At 32.5% G+C, this 17,734-nt stretch overlaps 1 protein-coding gene across 2 annotated transcripts; it reads right to left on the reverse strand.

Annotated features, from left to right (window-relative positions):
* Window positions 1-723: 723 nt before the first annotated feature.
* Window positions 724-17,336, reverse strand: LOC128157534 (myosin-IIIa-like). 2 transcript variants are annotated; one of them, XM_052820128.1, is made up of 30 exons: window positions 17,115-17,336; window positions 14,692-14,847; window positions 12,872-12,937; window positions 12,573-12,711; window positions 12,181-12,272; window positions 11,931-12,045; window positions 11,679-11,826; window positions 11,315-11,432; window positions 11,118-11,235; window positions 10,950-11,021; window positions 10,660-10,801; window positions 9,346-9,571; window positions 9,075-9,239; window positions 8,733-8,866; window positions 8,494-8,610; window positions 8,308-8,377; window positions 7,879-7,934; window positions 7,644-7,793; window positions 7,278-7,389; window positions 6,893-7,144; window positions 6,388-6,554; window positions 6,124-6,169; window positions 5,011-5,171; window positions 4,415-4,487; window positions 3,950-4,108; window positions 3,219-3,414; window positions 2,909-3,015; window positions 2,562-2,709; window positions 1,932-2,018; window positions 724-1,748 (listed from the first exon to the last, which is right to left on the reverse strand). In XM_052820128.1, the coding sequence occupies exons 2-30, from the start codon at window positions 14,800-14,802 to the stop codon at window positions 1,591-1,593; spliced, it is 3,705 nt and encodes a 1,234-aa protein (XP_052676088.1). In that variant the 5' UTR covers window positions 14,803-14,847; window positions 17,115-17,336; the 3' UTR covers window positions 724-1,590. The 2 variants fall into 2 exon arrangements, with proteins under 2 accessions (XP_052676088.1, XP_052676099.1); XM_052820139.1 differs by lacking the exon at window positions 17,115-17,336 and adding an exon at window positions 16,742-17,002.
* Window positions 17,337-17,734: the final 398 nt, after the last annotated feature.

Consider the following 17,734-nt stretch of genomic DNA (forward strand, 5'->3'; position numbering starts at 1 on the left):
CTGGTAATTAGAATACGAAAAATTACACAAATCGCAAAAAAAAAAAAAAACAAGGCGATCGGCGATAAATAAAAAAACGACAAAGAAAACGGACGAATATGGAGGTCAATGACTGATAGAAATGTTGATCCTTATTGCAAGGGGGTGGACGAAAATGGATATCATGACCCATTAACAAGAATGAAATTGTCACAACAGTTGGTGTCAAATGAATTTCCTTTCTTTACCTCAATTTTTAGATGTGTAACACACTACAGATGATAAAATTTTTACCGACACAAGGAAATACTACGTTGATTGATAAATCGATATATTCATCTACATGTGAGTTAATTTCCCATGAGACCTAATCTCACTGCAGCTAGGTTTTTGCTGAGTAAACATTGAATCAACACCCGTGTAGCTTCCATTTGATACGAAATTTCACAAACAAATTACCTAGAAACCACAGTTTGCCCCGAAACAAAAGATCTAAATGATGAATAGTTCCGCTCTCAGGAATTTACATATTATATTATTTATACGCTATGCACAAATATCGAAGTTATTATGAAAACATGTTTAGATATGTTAGATAACAGAAAATAATGAAATTCAATTATAAAATATATTTACCACGGCATATAAATCTTCAAAAGTTACTCATACTGAATATCCTGTAAAACTGTACTGGATAAATAAAATAAAAATTCATCATTTAACTGGATATATGATTTCAAGTCATTTTGATTTCAAAACTTTTACTAGTATTGCAATGGTTAAACAGACATTTACAACCAAGGGAATAATATTCGAACTTGCATAATTATATGCATTATACTCATATTTAACACAAAAGGTCAACAATGTTACCTTATATACATAAGAATAAATCATTAAAATTGTTTAAAATCTTCACCCAATGCATGCATGGTTGATCAAATTCCACACAAGAGGTTCGTACTTAAATGAAAAGTTTTCTGTAATGTAGGTATATTGGAACAGGTGACAAAAACTCTCTTTGAAAAAGCTATTTTGTATAATTGTAAAAACATCTTTTGAATAAAAGGAATAAATGGATTAACTGACCAATATTTACATTCAATTAGAGTCTTGAAGTCAAACCATACACTGATGTGTGCATTATTGTACTTCACATATGAAGAACCCCAATACAGTATAACAACGTATTTCTATTAAGAAATATTGATTGTATGGATAATTCAAGAAAGTACTTGCATAAAATCTCTCAAATCAAAACAAAAACTGAACAAAATATCTGAATACTAAAGTAAGTGTAAAATGTTGGCACTCATTCTATTATGACAAAACAAAGTTTAATATAGTTGAAGTTAAATGTGTTACATGTATGTTTGAAATTTTATGCATTTCTGGTCTACAATGGTGTAAAATAGAACACTATTCTATAAATGTACAATGTAAAATATACAATGAACATCAAATCAGACATAAGCATAAAAATACACGTCATGGTATTGTCTTATTTGGAGTCAATCATGTTTTTCTCCGTTTATGTTTTGTACATGTCAAAAATATTGCATTTAATACCGGGCAAGGGAACACATTGAAAGACTGGAGACCAATTGTATGTTATGATTCCTCGTCTTCGACTATTTCTTGTAACGCTTCTTCATCCATCCTTTTTTCTAGTTTTATAGCGACCTTGACCTTTGCCCAATCTCTCCGGACGGAACTCCCACTCCCTGGGTACATCATGCTACTGATGACACTTCCGGGGTGCCCTCGTCCTAGAAAAAAGTTTATTCACAACAGAAAATGTAAGTTTTACTCACTAGTAAATAATATAACTGCTTAAAAAAAATTATTATTTTATAATATTATTTTATTAATTAATTAAAGACTAATTATATATAAGGCCTGCATATTTCCACAAGCCTCATATCTATCAATATGAGAATCATGATACTAACCAGCATGTCTTAACCCTCCAACATGAGACTCCGGTTCCTCGTAATGCTCTTGCAGATACTCAACATTCAAATGCAGCATTTTTGATTCTAAAGGTAAACAACACAACGTGTTAGTGCCAATCCTAAATTTCGAAAATCCTTATTAATTAAAAAAAAATTTCATAAACGATGTTATTTAAAACATTCATTACTAATGCCTATTAAATTCTACGTAGATAAGTTCTTAAAAGTCCTCCACCCATCTGGAAACAGTTCTGTATGGAAGCCCAAACGTCTAAACAACTTAAATCTAGCACGTGTTTGACATGAAAATAAAAGAAAAAATTTCGATTTTGGGGAAAAATCGACTTTTACAATTTTTACCACTATTTATAAAAACCAAAGTCCCTGTAGTATTCGAGCTCTGGACCTGCAGATCAAAGTTTCGACCACTGCGCTAGAGCGATATACACCAACTACTGGCAACGTAAACAGTTTCTTAATGGGTTAAAATCGCCATTTTAGTGACGTACTTCCATAAAAAGTAGAAGCCACAGGGTGTCGAGTATCTTTCATTGAAAATATTCTCAATCAAGTATATCATATGATGTTGAAAACAACAATATTATTAAAAATCCTCGAAATATTTACTTTGAGCTTCAATTTCCCAGCTGTAGTGAAGATTGTCACCAATGTTTTTATCTTTCTTCATTAGTTCAAATTTGGTTTTTCTAAGTGGTGCTTCTGAACCCTCCAACCCCTTTCTTTGGTTAAGCTTGGACCAATGTCGTTCCTTATGCTACAGCAGAGAAATATATAGTTTCAATTATTTACGTCAATGATAAGCATTTTCAAAAGATTGAATAATACTTGCATCTGTTGAATAGGCTAAATGTTTAGTTGTTTAATTTCTATCAGCAGCTGGTTGAATCAGCGGAGAGTTGTATCATAATGTATATTATATGCAACCGGAATGCAATCATTACATAACCACGTACTCTGGCCGCAAGCTCGTCACTCTTTTCTTGTTTTTCCAAATCCATTTCCAACTCTTCTTCTGTGCGAACGGCGAACTCTGCCAGTTTTTGTTCGACGTGTGTTTTAACTATATTTAATATGATAAAGTTATAGATTTGTTAGATACACAATCACTAAGGTAAATTCTTTTTATTATTTTTTAAAATATGAAGCATACCGATATCTTAACACCGTAATGATAAATAAAAATAGCGTTTCCCGGTGTTATAATGTTACATTCTTATGTTGCTTTTTTCAGATAATTATCAATAACTCTTCTACAATATTTACCATTAGGATCGTCAATTGCTCTCAAAGCACATAGGTTGATAACAAGCAACCAACAAGGTGTATCCCCAGCCTCTATCCCATCTTTCACCAGACTTAAACACGTGACGCTTTGATATCGTAAGATGGTGTCGTCACCATTTGGATTAATTTTCATCTGGATAGCCATTTGACACTTAAATTCCTCCATGTCAAATATCTGTGAGATAATTAATATTAACAATTGTATTCATGTGTATATTCATATTAGATTTTGTATTGCAGTTTAGAATTAACAGAAAAATATGTATCAAAAACATATCCAATACTGTTGACAGACCAATCTCACATTTATATCATTTTTCCCTGTTCAAAATTCGTTCTGATACTTTTGTGCTGATTTAACGAAAACTTGTAACATAATTATCTTCCACTTAAACACGTCTTGGAAAAAACCAAATGCAGCGAGGTTCCAAGAAGCGAAAATGAAGCTGATACAAAAAATTTTCCTAGCAAACAGTACACCACTGTACTTAAACGTACGTGAATAACTAGGTTGAACATATCAAAATAAGCGGGCTAATACGCCTTGGCAATTAACCACACACACATAAAAACAGATGAAAATTCAAGATATGAAAACACTCATTTAAAACTGTTTAATAAAATCTATGTTGCATGTACATTTAAGGTAAAAATAGCATCAAAACAAAATATAATGTAGATACGATGTATTAGTGTATTGTAAAGTTTACCTTCACGGGCACATGGTGAGGCAGTTTCCCCTCGTGATTGATGACATCCAGAGAGAAGCAGTGTTCTGAGGGGTCGTCATGGCCTCTCACGATCACGGGGTTCTTGCCTAGCCGTGTCGCCGTGATGCTCCCGTCCATGTCTTTCCGGAGTTTTACTCCCTACCGGGAAATGAATCGATCGCTTAGACATTCTTCAATACATATGTAATTAATTGCAAGGGATGATTAGATTGTATCATGAATAAATGACGATCAAATATAAGTTCTTTATAATTGTTTCAACGTAATTTTAATAAAACATTTCTTAATTAAAGAAAAAACATTTCTTTTCTCTGTTTACTCGAGTGAAGAATGTAGGTGAGCAGTTTTTTGTTTTTTACTACGGTGACTGTATTTACCTTAAAATTATTTCACAACCGTTACAAACTCTACAAGGAATCATTCGTGTTACAGTTATAAACGCACCTGGCCAACATAAGGCAATATACTGGCTGTTTCGTCGTCCCGATATTCATTACGGAAGTAGGACAGGCTTATTCTTTGAAGGTAAACAAAAACCATATTCAGTAATTGATATTAATAAATGTACCATGATTAAAAATCCATAGAAAATGTGATTTTTTTTAAATGGCCATTCCGAATACGAAATGTTCATATACAAAAACTTTAAAACATGAAATCTCTCTATTTTTCTTGTTGTTATTGAATATTTTTTGAAAGGAAATGTTGCTACATGACCCGCTATCTTTGTTAAATAGCAATATGAAATGATAATAAAAAACGTGCTTTATCGAGGCGACAGTGAGCCTTAAATCATGAACAGGAAGTTAATAGTAAAAGTATTTGTTTGCATTGTTTGTTTGTTTTTTTTCTCTTTACTTTAATTGTCTAAATAAACATTAATATTTGAAAAATAGCAATAAAAAAACTACCCTCGAAAGTTATTAACAATAATGTCATTTTAGGATCACAGAAACTAACTTTGTTATGTTCAAACTAATAAAACGGAGAGGGTACACGAAAGCTTCAAAGTAACAGTTGAAAAAAATGTCCTTAGTTACCTTTCTCCGTCAAACTCTGAACCAACTTTTCCGTCGATGGTCACCTCTCTCTCTAGTATGTAAAACTTTTGAACAATTCTATCTCTTTCGAGGTAAACTATTTTGCACCAGGCATCAGGATCAACAGATTTCCATTTTGCGTATAAATGAGCCAGAGATTCCTGAATTAGAAAAATGGAATTTTTTATTTATAAACAAATTGTAGAATGTATTATTATAATACGACATCGGAAATGGTTATCATTTTAGCATGTGTATTTTTCCCCTGCCTTAAAATTGTTGAAATTGATCTTGTCACCGGATTTGTCAAATGTGCTAATTATGGTTACATGTATATATTGTATGTGCAAATGAAACTTATATCATATTAATAAAAAAATGTTTAGTATGTGTATACGGAAAAAAATAAGATAATATACCTTGGATACTATATGTATGTATACTGTTCCTAATGATAAAATATCTCTACATTTTGTACACTAAATACAATGTACATTGTTTTTAAATCTTGGATTCGACGATTACCTGTAAGTAAGTAGAATTTTCTTTACGATACCCCGTTTCCTAAATTCAAGTATTTAATGTTAACAAACGAAAAAAACCCCCAAAACACTAGCAACTGACATTAGGAGGAGAAAAAAAATAGACTGGCAAACCTGAATAATACTGTTCTCCATGGATTAGAATTACATGTAACACATGTCACAACCACCGAGTCCCCAAACACTGATGATAGAACATTAACCCAGGCGCTATATACGCTGTGTTCGACTGTGCATAAACGTTGAAATCGATACAGGGCGACTATAGGAGGACGGACGCTTTATAACGCACGAAACATATTGTTATGGGTGTGTTTATCAATTACAAGGCCATCTTAAATTTGTGCAGGTGACTGTGTTACATGGTGATTATTTAAATAACCACTTCCTTCTTTAATATTTTGTCATCCCACATATTAAAATCATATTATCAAACTTTTTTTTACCAAGTATACGAAAAAGTATTTCAAATGTACAAAATTATACATATATGCATAAATATTTTGTGGTATTTTTCTAATTAAAAATCAATATAAGTTATTTTTTTGGCTCTAGATATGAGGAACTATACCTGGGCAATTTGATACAATTGACGTCTTGAAGCACCATACCCAGATCTAAACGGATGGAAAGTAAAAAAAGTTTTGAGAAAAAAAGAAACTCATTGCAATCGTTTAAATCAAATATTATTTCCTTTATTACCAAGCCATTCTGAGGCTGTGAAATGAATTTATCATCAAATTGCTTTAAAAGGTGTCATGTTATTTGTATTCTTTGTTAACTGTTCTATTTAATCCATTACGAGTTACCAGTAATTCACTGCTTTCATTTATACCTAGAATTATAATACTCGGATTGCACCTGACCACCGTAGTGAAAACTATCCTCCATTCTATCATAGTCTGGAGCGTCGTATATATCGTCATCCATACGCCTCGGTAGTCCTCTCCTGACATACTGAGATTGTCTGGTACTTCTTCTCCTCAGTTCTTGCTCTTCCAGCTGTTCAATTCAAAATGAGGATTTTAAAGTAGCATTATGACTTGCATACTGGTGGAGTCAAAATTAACTGTAACTCAATTTTCGTATAATTATTCTGTGGGTAGCTCCTTGCCAAAAATTAACATTCACGTGCAAAATGAATAAACGAAAACATTTTTTAATTATTGCACGCAAAAGCTGATGAACTACATACTTAACAACCCGACGAGCCATTACAACATTAGCAAATCACAAAAAAGCCTCATTAAATGATCCCACGTTTTATTATATGAGACTTAACTCTTTGTGTCTGTAAATAAAACACGCAAAAGGAAAAAAAAATACTTTATCACTCTTACTTTTTTTTTATAATGATGTTTGTCAAGATCATTCGTTGAAACCATTATATGAAACAGCTGATCTCCTGTTTTGGCCACAATGTTTCCAAGAGAGAACACTTGATCTTTGCAATATGTTATATATTGCATCATGTCCAGAAACTTTCTACGGGCAAGATACATCTGAATTGTAGTTTGAATCAAACGAAGATCCGAGATAAACTTTTCCAAACACATGTTTAGTTGATCCACATGCCAGTATTTCAGAAACACCTGCGAGGCAAAAAAAGTTTCTGGTAAGTCCATATGATTCACACTGAGAGAGAGAGAGAGAGAGAGAGAGAGAGAGAGAGAGAGAGAGAGAGAGAGATTCGTTTTAGTGTTTGGTAAAGCAGTCAGATCATACCTTTGATTTTCCAATTTGATAGTCGTACAGTTGAGCTTTCTGTAATATTCTATCGCAGTTGGCTGGATTTATTTCAACGGATCCAGTAACAGGAAAGCCGACTACTTTATACCTAATTTATGATTGCATGAAAACAATATTTTATTGCAAATGTTTATCATTTTTTAAAAAAAATGCTTGATAAATGGTAACAAAAGTAGGCCCCTTGAATTATTAACACAAAATAACTAGAAATTAACATACATGTATTAATTTTATCTTCAGAGTCAAGAGTAAACCGATGAATGTCAAACTATTAGAATCTCACAATACCTAATGTTTTTAGCAATTTATAAGAAACATCCACAAGTGAGAGGTAGACAATACCTGTTAATGAAATCTTGCATGTGCATACGAGTAGGATATCCCAATTTTCTTATTCTGGTCGTGTCGAATACACCAGTGTTGAGAAGCTGATTATGAACAAGTTTTACGTCAAAAAATCCGTATTGTTTTTCTGCATTTGCCCGAATACATCTACATAGAACAAAACATTAACTGAGTGAAATCGAATTGATGAAAGAATTTAAAATAAAACAATGCTATACAAAGCTAGCCTTACCGAACGAACTGGGGTTCTGATGCTTTGAGATTCTCCATAAGAGACGCAAGTGAATTCTGAAGAAAAAACAAAACAGTAAACTTAAATAGGCATTAACTTGACTTAAAATATCAAGTAATTAAATGCTAATGAAGAATAATCGGATAATACAATTATATTCAGTTTCTGAATTAAATTTATTTAGCATATTAAATAAAATCATAGTTCCAAGAAATTCATTTTAATCAATTTATAAGATTTATTTTACATATAAGTCTTATTGTTATAATCGACGAAACGCTTATTTTTTCAAATATAAACATGTTTTGCTAAGTTGTCAAACTATTCGTTGTTCAGTAGTTCACGTAAACCCATATTAAAACATAACCTTTATTACAAACCCTAGTTCTTTTTTCATAAAGGACGAAGTGTCTAACATATTTGACCTACCCTGAAATGAACACTTGTTGAAGTACTTGACGAATTGGGTATAGCAGGGAGTGGGCGATCTATATTTGTTCTAAATATAAAAAAAATCCGCTGATATAAGAATAAACATAACGATTGATCAAAATAATTTCATTGTCCCTGTAAAAGGTAGAGCTGAAGGACAATTTCGCTATCACTAATCTTCACCTTTGTTTTATTTTCTTTCCTGCTCGTTTTGAGAGGGTTTCCCCTGGACCTAACGCTGGCATGTTTGGTTGGTTCCACTCAGGTACCGTCCATTGGCTGTTCCGTTTGTCAATGTTTCTAACAATGTTCAAGCAAAATAATATGAAAATAATATTAAGACAATCCGAAGAATTTATAAAATGTAATGTCGCTTTTTTGAAAAAAAAAAAAACCCTATCATATGTAATAGACTGTATTACCTGGTGTAACTGTCAGGTCGGTCATCAAATAGCTCATTGATTAACCAGTTGTGACTATTTTGCATAAGGCTTATGAAATTGGTACCCAACGTCTCTCTGTTTTTCTTAATAAAACCAATGGCGTTGTATGTGACCTGTTTAATGCAATATTATTAATATGTAAAATTGCAAAGGAGTCAGAATGTAATGCTAAAACAAAGTGAGTTTCAAATTCTTAATATGATGTCGCGGCTTATTGATTCTTAAACTAAGGCATTTAAAACAACAGTCAAAGACAAACAAACAGAAAAACAAAAAATAAAAAAAACCTCCAAAAAACTTAACTTAAAAACCCCAACTTACCTGGCCTGCGTAGTGTTCGATTGTAAAAACCGGATCTCTTGATTTGCACCTTTTATATACATCATTCTTCCCGAATTCTTTATTCATGTGATCTACAAATGTGCCATCTGTTGACATTTGCAATCTGCATTCATCTTCCAAAATGGCAAACAATCCGATAGGTCTCTATTCAAGATATAACAATACGTAAGTCTGAAGATACTTCAAAAATTAAATTCATGATAATATAGTAAAATGATCACAGATAGAGTATTATAAGCTTCAAACTCACATCAAAGAAGAGACCAAGAATTTCGTTATTGTTGGTAAATTTGATCTTTGGCTGTTTAATACCCTCTGCTTGATATTCTTGCAGTTCCCAGGAAAATATGTAAGTATTGAAAAAGCTCTGCAATTGTTCATTAGCACTGTTAATGCACAACTGTTCAAAACTGTTCACTTGAAACCTCTCAAATCCAGCCATGTCCAGTAAGCTTATAATTCCAGCATCAATATACCTATACATGTAGATTACAAAGAAAGAGTTAAATATAGGTTTTGATTAAAAAAAAAGTGTATCATATACTGTAAATTCCTAATTAAAAGCGTGGAATTAATATCCGCGTAAAATCGCGAGAGACACGTTTCGCGAATTCTAAAATCTCGCTTTTAATTTTAGGACACATGTAATCTACATGAAACTATGATAAAATTTATACATTCGCGATTTTATGTTCTTGCGATTTGATGGAAAATCGTTGAATCGCGGAATTAAGTACTCGCGTAAAATAAGGAATCTACAGTAATGAAACTGTGAATATATATCTAAATGATCCTCAATGTGTGCCTTGATAACTTTATGTATAAGTTATATTTTCTGTTACTTATTTAATGTAATTTACATCAATTTATGAAATTTTTGTGTCAACAGATACCCATTTGTAGCCGGGCTCTGCTTGGCAAATCGCCAATGTTACTATAAATAGCACAATTTCAAAAGTAAACAAAAAGCCAAACAGCGTCAAAATAAAAGCTTCCTCCATACCAAATAGTTACACAAAGAGCCACGTTTTGTCAAAAGTGTCGGCATTTTGTTTCTTTTTTTAAGTTTTCTTATTAATAATGTGTTTTTAAAAAAGACTGTGCATTTTGGACACATACAATGCACATGAATTTCCATGAACTACTTTGCTGCGCGATGAAGAAATCAGTATTGAATACTTAGAACTTGTTGCAAAATTAAAGGCAGCAACTATTGAACTTTTTTTCTTCTAGACAGACATAATTTTGTTTATAGCCGCTTACAAAATTTGGTCGCTCTCTGACGCTTTGCCGACATTAAAAGCATGAGAGAGAGAGAGAGAAAGAGAGAGAGAGAGAGAGAGAGAGAGAGAGATTTTCAGTCTTTACTACGCAATATGCATAAAGACACACCAACAGAGCCCGGCTTTCAGTATTTCAGTACTTTGATTTATTCAGACCCACTTAACTGTGTTGAACAATAAACCTATAGAAGATGTATTCAAATAAATTACGACGTGTTAACCTAGCACCAAATGAAGACCCATAAGGAGAGAAACAAAAAAAAAAGATTACAAAAACTGACCGATCTTGGTCGTCCTGGACATGAATGACTTGGTTGATTCTTTTCACTATCCAAGTAAACAGTCGGCTATATAGGGCTTTACACAAGGCATCCCTGCCATCACACGCCTCGTGCATTGACTTCAGTCTCACGATCCTCTCGCCTTCACAGAATAATAAAATAAAACTTAAATTTCAAGACACCTTACCAATAGCTGATCATCATGCCATGCACATTTCAAAACGATTGTAAGATTATTTTAAAAAGAAGAATAACTGAATGTTGTTATAAAGGTTTTAATCTATGCTAACCTCTGACAAAGCTTGATGAAGCTATCAGGACTGTTACCAGGTCGTCAGCTTGCAGGGAGAGTAGTCGGCTTCCTAAGCAAATATATTATGTATTAGAATATATTCTTAAAAAGTTAACAAACGATTACATGTAAGTAGAAAAAGAATGGAGTAAAAAGAAATAGTTACCGTAATCCACCTCGTCTTCGTTCACTATGATGAGCTGCTGAAGTTCGGGGTCTGGAGCAAAGTCGATGTTACTGAGATGCAGGATGCCAGCCATGATGGCAAAAATTATATTAACGATCTGAAAAGTAGCAAACACATTGAATACCGTTGTAATTATTGACGAATTCTTTGAAGTATTTTCATGAATTGTGTCTCACCTGAGAAGGAAACCCTGTGTCATTCATGGCTTCTTTCAATTCTTCAAATCCGCTCCTGTTTGCCTCATAATCCATTTGAGAAGTAAAAACTGGTGCCCCGTGTCTAGGGTCCGTGATTCTACGTTGGTAGAATAGATATGTACAATTTCTATTGCTACATGTATACTTCTAGTATAGGGTCAAAATTCAATTCAAAAAAATGAGTTTTAGTGGGCGTTTAGCTTAGTTTGTATCAGTCAAAAATTCCGAATATTTCAACTTCAAGTTTGAATATTTTCCTTTACCTTTATATATAGTTCTTCTCTTTAGAAGATTAAAAGATTATCAAAATGGAAAGGGACACGACCACAACAAATAATATTACCTGTAGTGTTCCGGACGACTCAGATAGAAATGTTCGATTTCGTATTGAGACAATCCAGCAAACATATAGTAGAATATATGGAAGGACCTTTCACCATTTCCACAGTGTACGACTCGACTTTTCTCTAACATGTGTTCCGTCACCTTTGCTGAATAGACATGCAAATGAAAACTGTAATAATTGCTTGATTTTGTGTAAAAATACTCTGAAACATGCTTGTATTTACAGGGTTTTGAGCATTAAACCCTTTACCTCCAATAATCTTTCCTTGCTTGTTGAACATGACTTCAATGAGCTTCCCAAATCTACTGGAATTGTCGTTCATTGTTGTCTTAGCGTTTCCAAAAGCCTCTAGTATAGGGTTTATCTGTAATGAAAGTCACAATTTTTTATCCTCTTGCCCATTTAATAAAACGTACATTGTAACTTTTGTTTTTGTAACTTTTGTTACTATATGTATAAATACATATAATACTGATATTTATTTTGTAAATGACCCAACCTCGACTATTTGTTCGGCAAGTTTAGTTGGCTCCTGTGACTTTGACATACGGGCTAGCTGGGCTATTGTCATTTTCGTGCTCTCCGTTTTACCTACCAACGATATTGGGCAATAAGGAAGCAATGCACGAAGATTGATAAAACATCACATTTTTGTTGCAAAGAACATGTAGTATAAAAATACTTATAATGAAATTATACAGATGAATTGAAATTATTCATATCTCTTATTCTAATAGATTACAATGTTACATGTACATGTATCTACATCAATGATATTTTAATAAAATGATAATAATAATATTTCTACAAACGCATTATGCACTCAACAGATGTATCACCTGCACATATAATGAAATGCAAGAAACTATTCTAACATGAGACGTTCGCTACCTGCTCCTGATTCGCCGCTGACTAGAATAGCTTGGTTGACTCTGCCCCATATCAAATTCCTGTAGGCTTTACTTGCAATTGCATATATGTGTGGAGACTGATCTTTAAGACTCTTGGCTTCAGAATAAACCAACCCCACCTGAAAATAATAATCTTATTTCATTACTGTATATAAAAATATAAACGAGGATTCTTCAGTAATTATATTTGCTTAAAGTAGCTATGTTTTGGCAAGGAGGGCAAATCTGTCGCAGACAGTAAATTTTAGTATTTAACAAGTAAATTCGTTTTGTCCATACCTCCCCTCCATAAATTGGCAGCATCATGTTTGGGTTGACGGCCACTAGTATGTCTCCAAGATAAGTCTAAAAAAAAATTAATCATTTGAACGTAAATATTGTTACCAAAATATGTATTACATGTATACTCTTTAGATTTATGTACTGTTAGATGAATGGAGAGTGTATGATTTAGCGGGTACACTTTTTGCGCTTCTTTTGGTTTTATTACAATGTTCTTAAAACATACAGTAGATGAAAATATCATTTATAATGTATTTTAAGATAATGATCATTAAATCAGGATCATTGATTGTCTCAATTGTATCTGATATGATTTGTGAAGCCTATTACATGTACTTTAAATTTCACAGCGCTGAAAATGAAAATTCACAATATTAAAGACGACAGTACTGATTTGTTTTTTATGAATGAATGTAAAACACCCGTCACTATTCAAAAACATGTAGTTTAAGTGACTGCAACAAATCATGGGCGAACGATCTGTATTGTATTTACTTTAATTGAAGGTAGAAAACATAGCAAAACATCTCCTTTTTTTTTTTAAAATTCCACTTAATGATTTGTATGCAAATTTAGCTATTATATAGTATTTCTAACTTTTATTGCGAGGTTTATTGTTTGCATAATTTAAAGTTTGTTAACTAGAAACAGTCAGCTTGCTTATAATGCCTAATATTTTGTAAGCGAAATTCTGCAATAAATTTTCTAAAATATCTGCATGACTAAACAAAGTTCTGAGGGTTGCGTGAATCATGTGAGTGTGTAGTATTAGTTTGCATCTGATTCTATAACTACAAATAATACTAGAATTACGATTATTCGTTGTGGCAAACCCTGGCGTTAAGGGGTCATGATCACAAATTAAACAAATCTTAGTTTCATCAAAATATACAATATAAAGTCAGATATTACTTTAAATAGTTTTCTTATAATTTTCTCCAAAAATATATTTGTTCCCGTTATACGTCTAAGTTCACAGTCAAGAAAACTTAAACTGACAAAATTTTTAATTTGTAAGACACTTCATTAAATGTATAAAATGGAAGAGATTTTTAATGGTTTTCCTTATATTAAAGTTTGGTATCTATCTTGCAGCTCTAAAGCATTTCTGGTAGTCAGAGTGCAAACAAGTTGGGATGTTTAATCAACGGATGACCAATATTGAAACTTTCTTTTAACTATCGGCGTATCTAGATCAATGTTTGTTGAAGATTTTCATTCACTTTATTCCCCGAATTTCATATGTCTCGATGATTCCCATCTTTGGATGTTTTGTGTCTAGCTTTGATTGAAATACTCGAAAGAAGTTAAAATATGAAGAGATAACAAAAGGTGGATTGCAAATAGAGTGACAAAAAGTTTTAAAAGACAACATATATTTAGATACCATTTGTGATTAGGTAACAGCGAGTAGCTACGAAATATTTCAAATGGTAATGTTGATAACTTTATTTCAGAAGAAGATAATTGTTGGCAACCTCTAAGTGTACACATTAAACGAATCGCCATGTATTGCAATATAGTTGTTTTAAGATAGTGCTTAGTTTTTGAGTGACAGACAATAAGGTGTAAACCCGATACAACATTTGCGAATATTGGGGTCAGATATCATGACAACATAATTAAACTTTAGTCACGTAGGGTTGAACCATCTTCCAAAACCAAGGATTTCTGATCCCCATCTCTGCCCACAAACGGCGGGTTGTAAACCCTTGACTTGGGAAGAAGGATTCAACAAGTGCCATCAATTCTACATGTTAAGTTTACAGTTTATAACACTTTGAAAGGATGCAACGAGTTATTAAAGGGTATCTTACATATATGATATTTCTTTCATATCGTCGTTTTAATTCATGAAGAAGAGAATCCTCTGTCAGATCCCCAATAACTGCCATATCGTCGCCATAACTCTTTTCTGGTACTGCCATTTTGTTTTCTGCTTAGAAACCACTTGATGACATTATTTTTTTATCCTGTAAAAAAAACTTCATGGTTGCAACGGAATGTTTTATATCTTGATACATTGAAATTACTTATCTCTAGATAATTTTTTTTTCTAAACATGGTATCTTTAATCAATACAGCAAACTCGGAACGCTGTGCTTTTTATGTCTAGATTCAGTTGCTTTGATTTGATAGTGAACAACCAAAAATACACAAAAGGTCAAGTTTCCTATTATTTTATTCATTCTAACATTAAATTGTGATATAAAAACACGTTGAATATAATTTTTAAATGATCTTAAAGCCGTAGGGAAAATGATACTAGTACAGAAAATATTGTTTTGAATGAGGAAGTATTAAAGCAATTTAAGACCTTAATCTCTGTAACCTATTCAACCCGTAATGGACAATAAACTACACAGTAAACTGCCGTGAGAATGAATTGCAATTATGCGAGGGATCCATTGTAAACAGCTGATAGTTCACCCGTGTGTATTTCTACATCGTAAAGACTCCTCTATAGGTTGTAATGTTGCCTTTCAGACCGACCCTGCCTTATTTTATTTTTGTACGCTTTGCAAACTAAACACAATTCTAAAGAAAGACGAAGAATAATATGATAGAAACGATTAAACTACATGAGTTTCAAAATATCTTTTTAAATACAATTGAATTAAGAGCTGTATGTATTAACGAATTTCTTTACGGTCTAACAATTACAGTGTAAAGGACACCAAGTGTGTCTGTTTAAGTTTTTCAAGGTTACTAGAGCTAGTGTATCTTTTTCTCTTTATTACAGATGAATGCAACGTTGATAGGTCTGACATTTCATTGTACAAAATAGGTGGAATGCTACTTATCTTATGAGCGTTCAGAGCAAAACTAACATTCCTTGTTCATATTTGGATTTAATTAATAGGGTTTTTTGTAAGAACTCTGCAATTGATTTGATGTAATTATGTAAACAACGAGCAAATTTTTAAATTTTCTACACAGGAATGTGAGGGTCTATTCATTTTTTATTAGATGATTAAGAAGTAGAAATGGACAGTTATGATTTCAATGATATCGGACATTCGAAGACAAACTGGGTCTTATTTTTAACTTTCAACAAACCATATTATTAGATAACAGAATTCTATATCAGTTTATGTATTACTAAGATGACTTTTAATAGAAATGACATAGCTAACTATAGGATACTTTAGGTTCACATGCATCAAATTTATTTTGGCAGTTTCTTAAAAAAATCATTTTTTTTTCAAACTCGTGTATGACAAATTTACGGTAGTTTGTTATGAAGAGGTTTAGAATAACAGCACTCCTTTGCAGTGATTCATTTACATGTAGGTCCCAATAATCATCAATTATATCAAATTGACAATAATTTTAATAAGCAGTTTTATACCTCTAGATTTAGATTAAAAAACAAAGTCCATTCTTTGAAGTAGACATTGTGTTTAAGATTAATGTGTAAATCCAGCAGTAAATCATTTATTTCTATTTCAAATATGTTATACGGTTTTTTTTCTTGAATTCATGTCATGCACTACATATGAATTATCGATATAAAGTAATGATTTTCAAAGATCCCAAGAACTTTCCTAAATCGAGTAACTGTAAACGCAGACAAGGTCTCGTTACAAAAAAGTAATGCACTTTATTCAAGTATTTATCGATTTTTGCCATTTTATACCACGGTCTTCTTTTAGTTCGCAACATTACTCAAAGAGAAAACGGTCTTATGAAGTTTACACTTTTTACATATATGCAAGGTTCAAGATATGGTCTATATAAAAGACGAGTATTTCAAACTGATTTAAAATACATGAATCCGAGTTGATATCGAAGTTATCGAGTAAGCAGGTGTTGTAAAATGTTTTGCTCTTGGAAGTTATCTAGAAGATAAGAGCTAATTCATACCTTTAAAAAACGTCAATTGCAACATCTTCAACACTTGTTCTTAAAAGTCGCCATATTCTATTTTAGGTTTTACCTACTTCGAGATCGTTAATATAACACATTTCCTCGTCAGGTTAGCAGATACAACACAACAGTTCAGCAACATCAAATGTCATCATATATAAACATCTTGTTAACTAATTATTTCTTTATCGATAGAAACTGAATATACAAATACACTGCAGCGATTGCTTTTGCGAGAATTTAGATTCTTAGAGTGATCGTTAATAGTGCTTGTCCTATTTCTAATCCAATCAAGTACAACACTTTAAACTCATAATCAATCTCCGTTTGAATGATCAATGACACAAGAGCTATTGTAATCAATACCTACCGTCAAGATTATACAACTTCCATGACATCATGAACAACAACATCCAAATATAGCGACCACATCGCCATCCATTTTTTTACCCACACACAAAATGAAAATCGCCGCGGCACAGTGTAAATTTTTAGGTAAAATCACGTTTAAAGGGTAGAATTACAGCTGCTTTGTATTGTCGGGGCACCCAGTAAGGGGTTGAGATCACTAGAAAGAGTGCAGTATTTCAATAATCTTATCAGCTGATTGCTGGGACGCCTGTCAATTGCAAGGAGACTCGATATGGATAACCTCCGTATGCTCCTCTTAATATAAACTGTATTGAATATCGTTATCAGCAAATTCGTTTAGGAGTAGGACTACCTACTTTTTACAAACACGTGTACACTTTCTATTTTGTGTGTATTTACAACAGTAAACTAGCATTATGGTTTGTGCCTTTGATTTTTCTTTTATCCCTAATATTAAGATAGTATGCATAACTTAATTATTCAAGATATTAGACTCATTAAGTTTCGGTTTATTCTTGCTGATGTACATGTAGATACGTAGTTTCCCCCCTTTGTATTTTGGGTCGTCATGTATTGATTTCTGGATGCACCTGTTACATGCATGGCAGATCATCAATA

This window comes from Crassostrea angulata, chromosome 1 (assembly GCF_025612915.1).
Source record: "Crassostrea angulata isolate pt1a10 chromosome 1, ASM2561291v2, whole genome shotgun sequence".
Taxonomy (NCBI): Eukaryota; Metazoa; Mollusca; class Bivalvia; order Ostreida; family Ostreidae; genus Magallana; species Magallana angulata.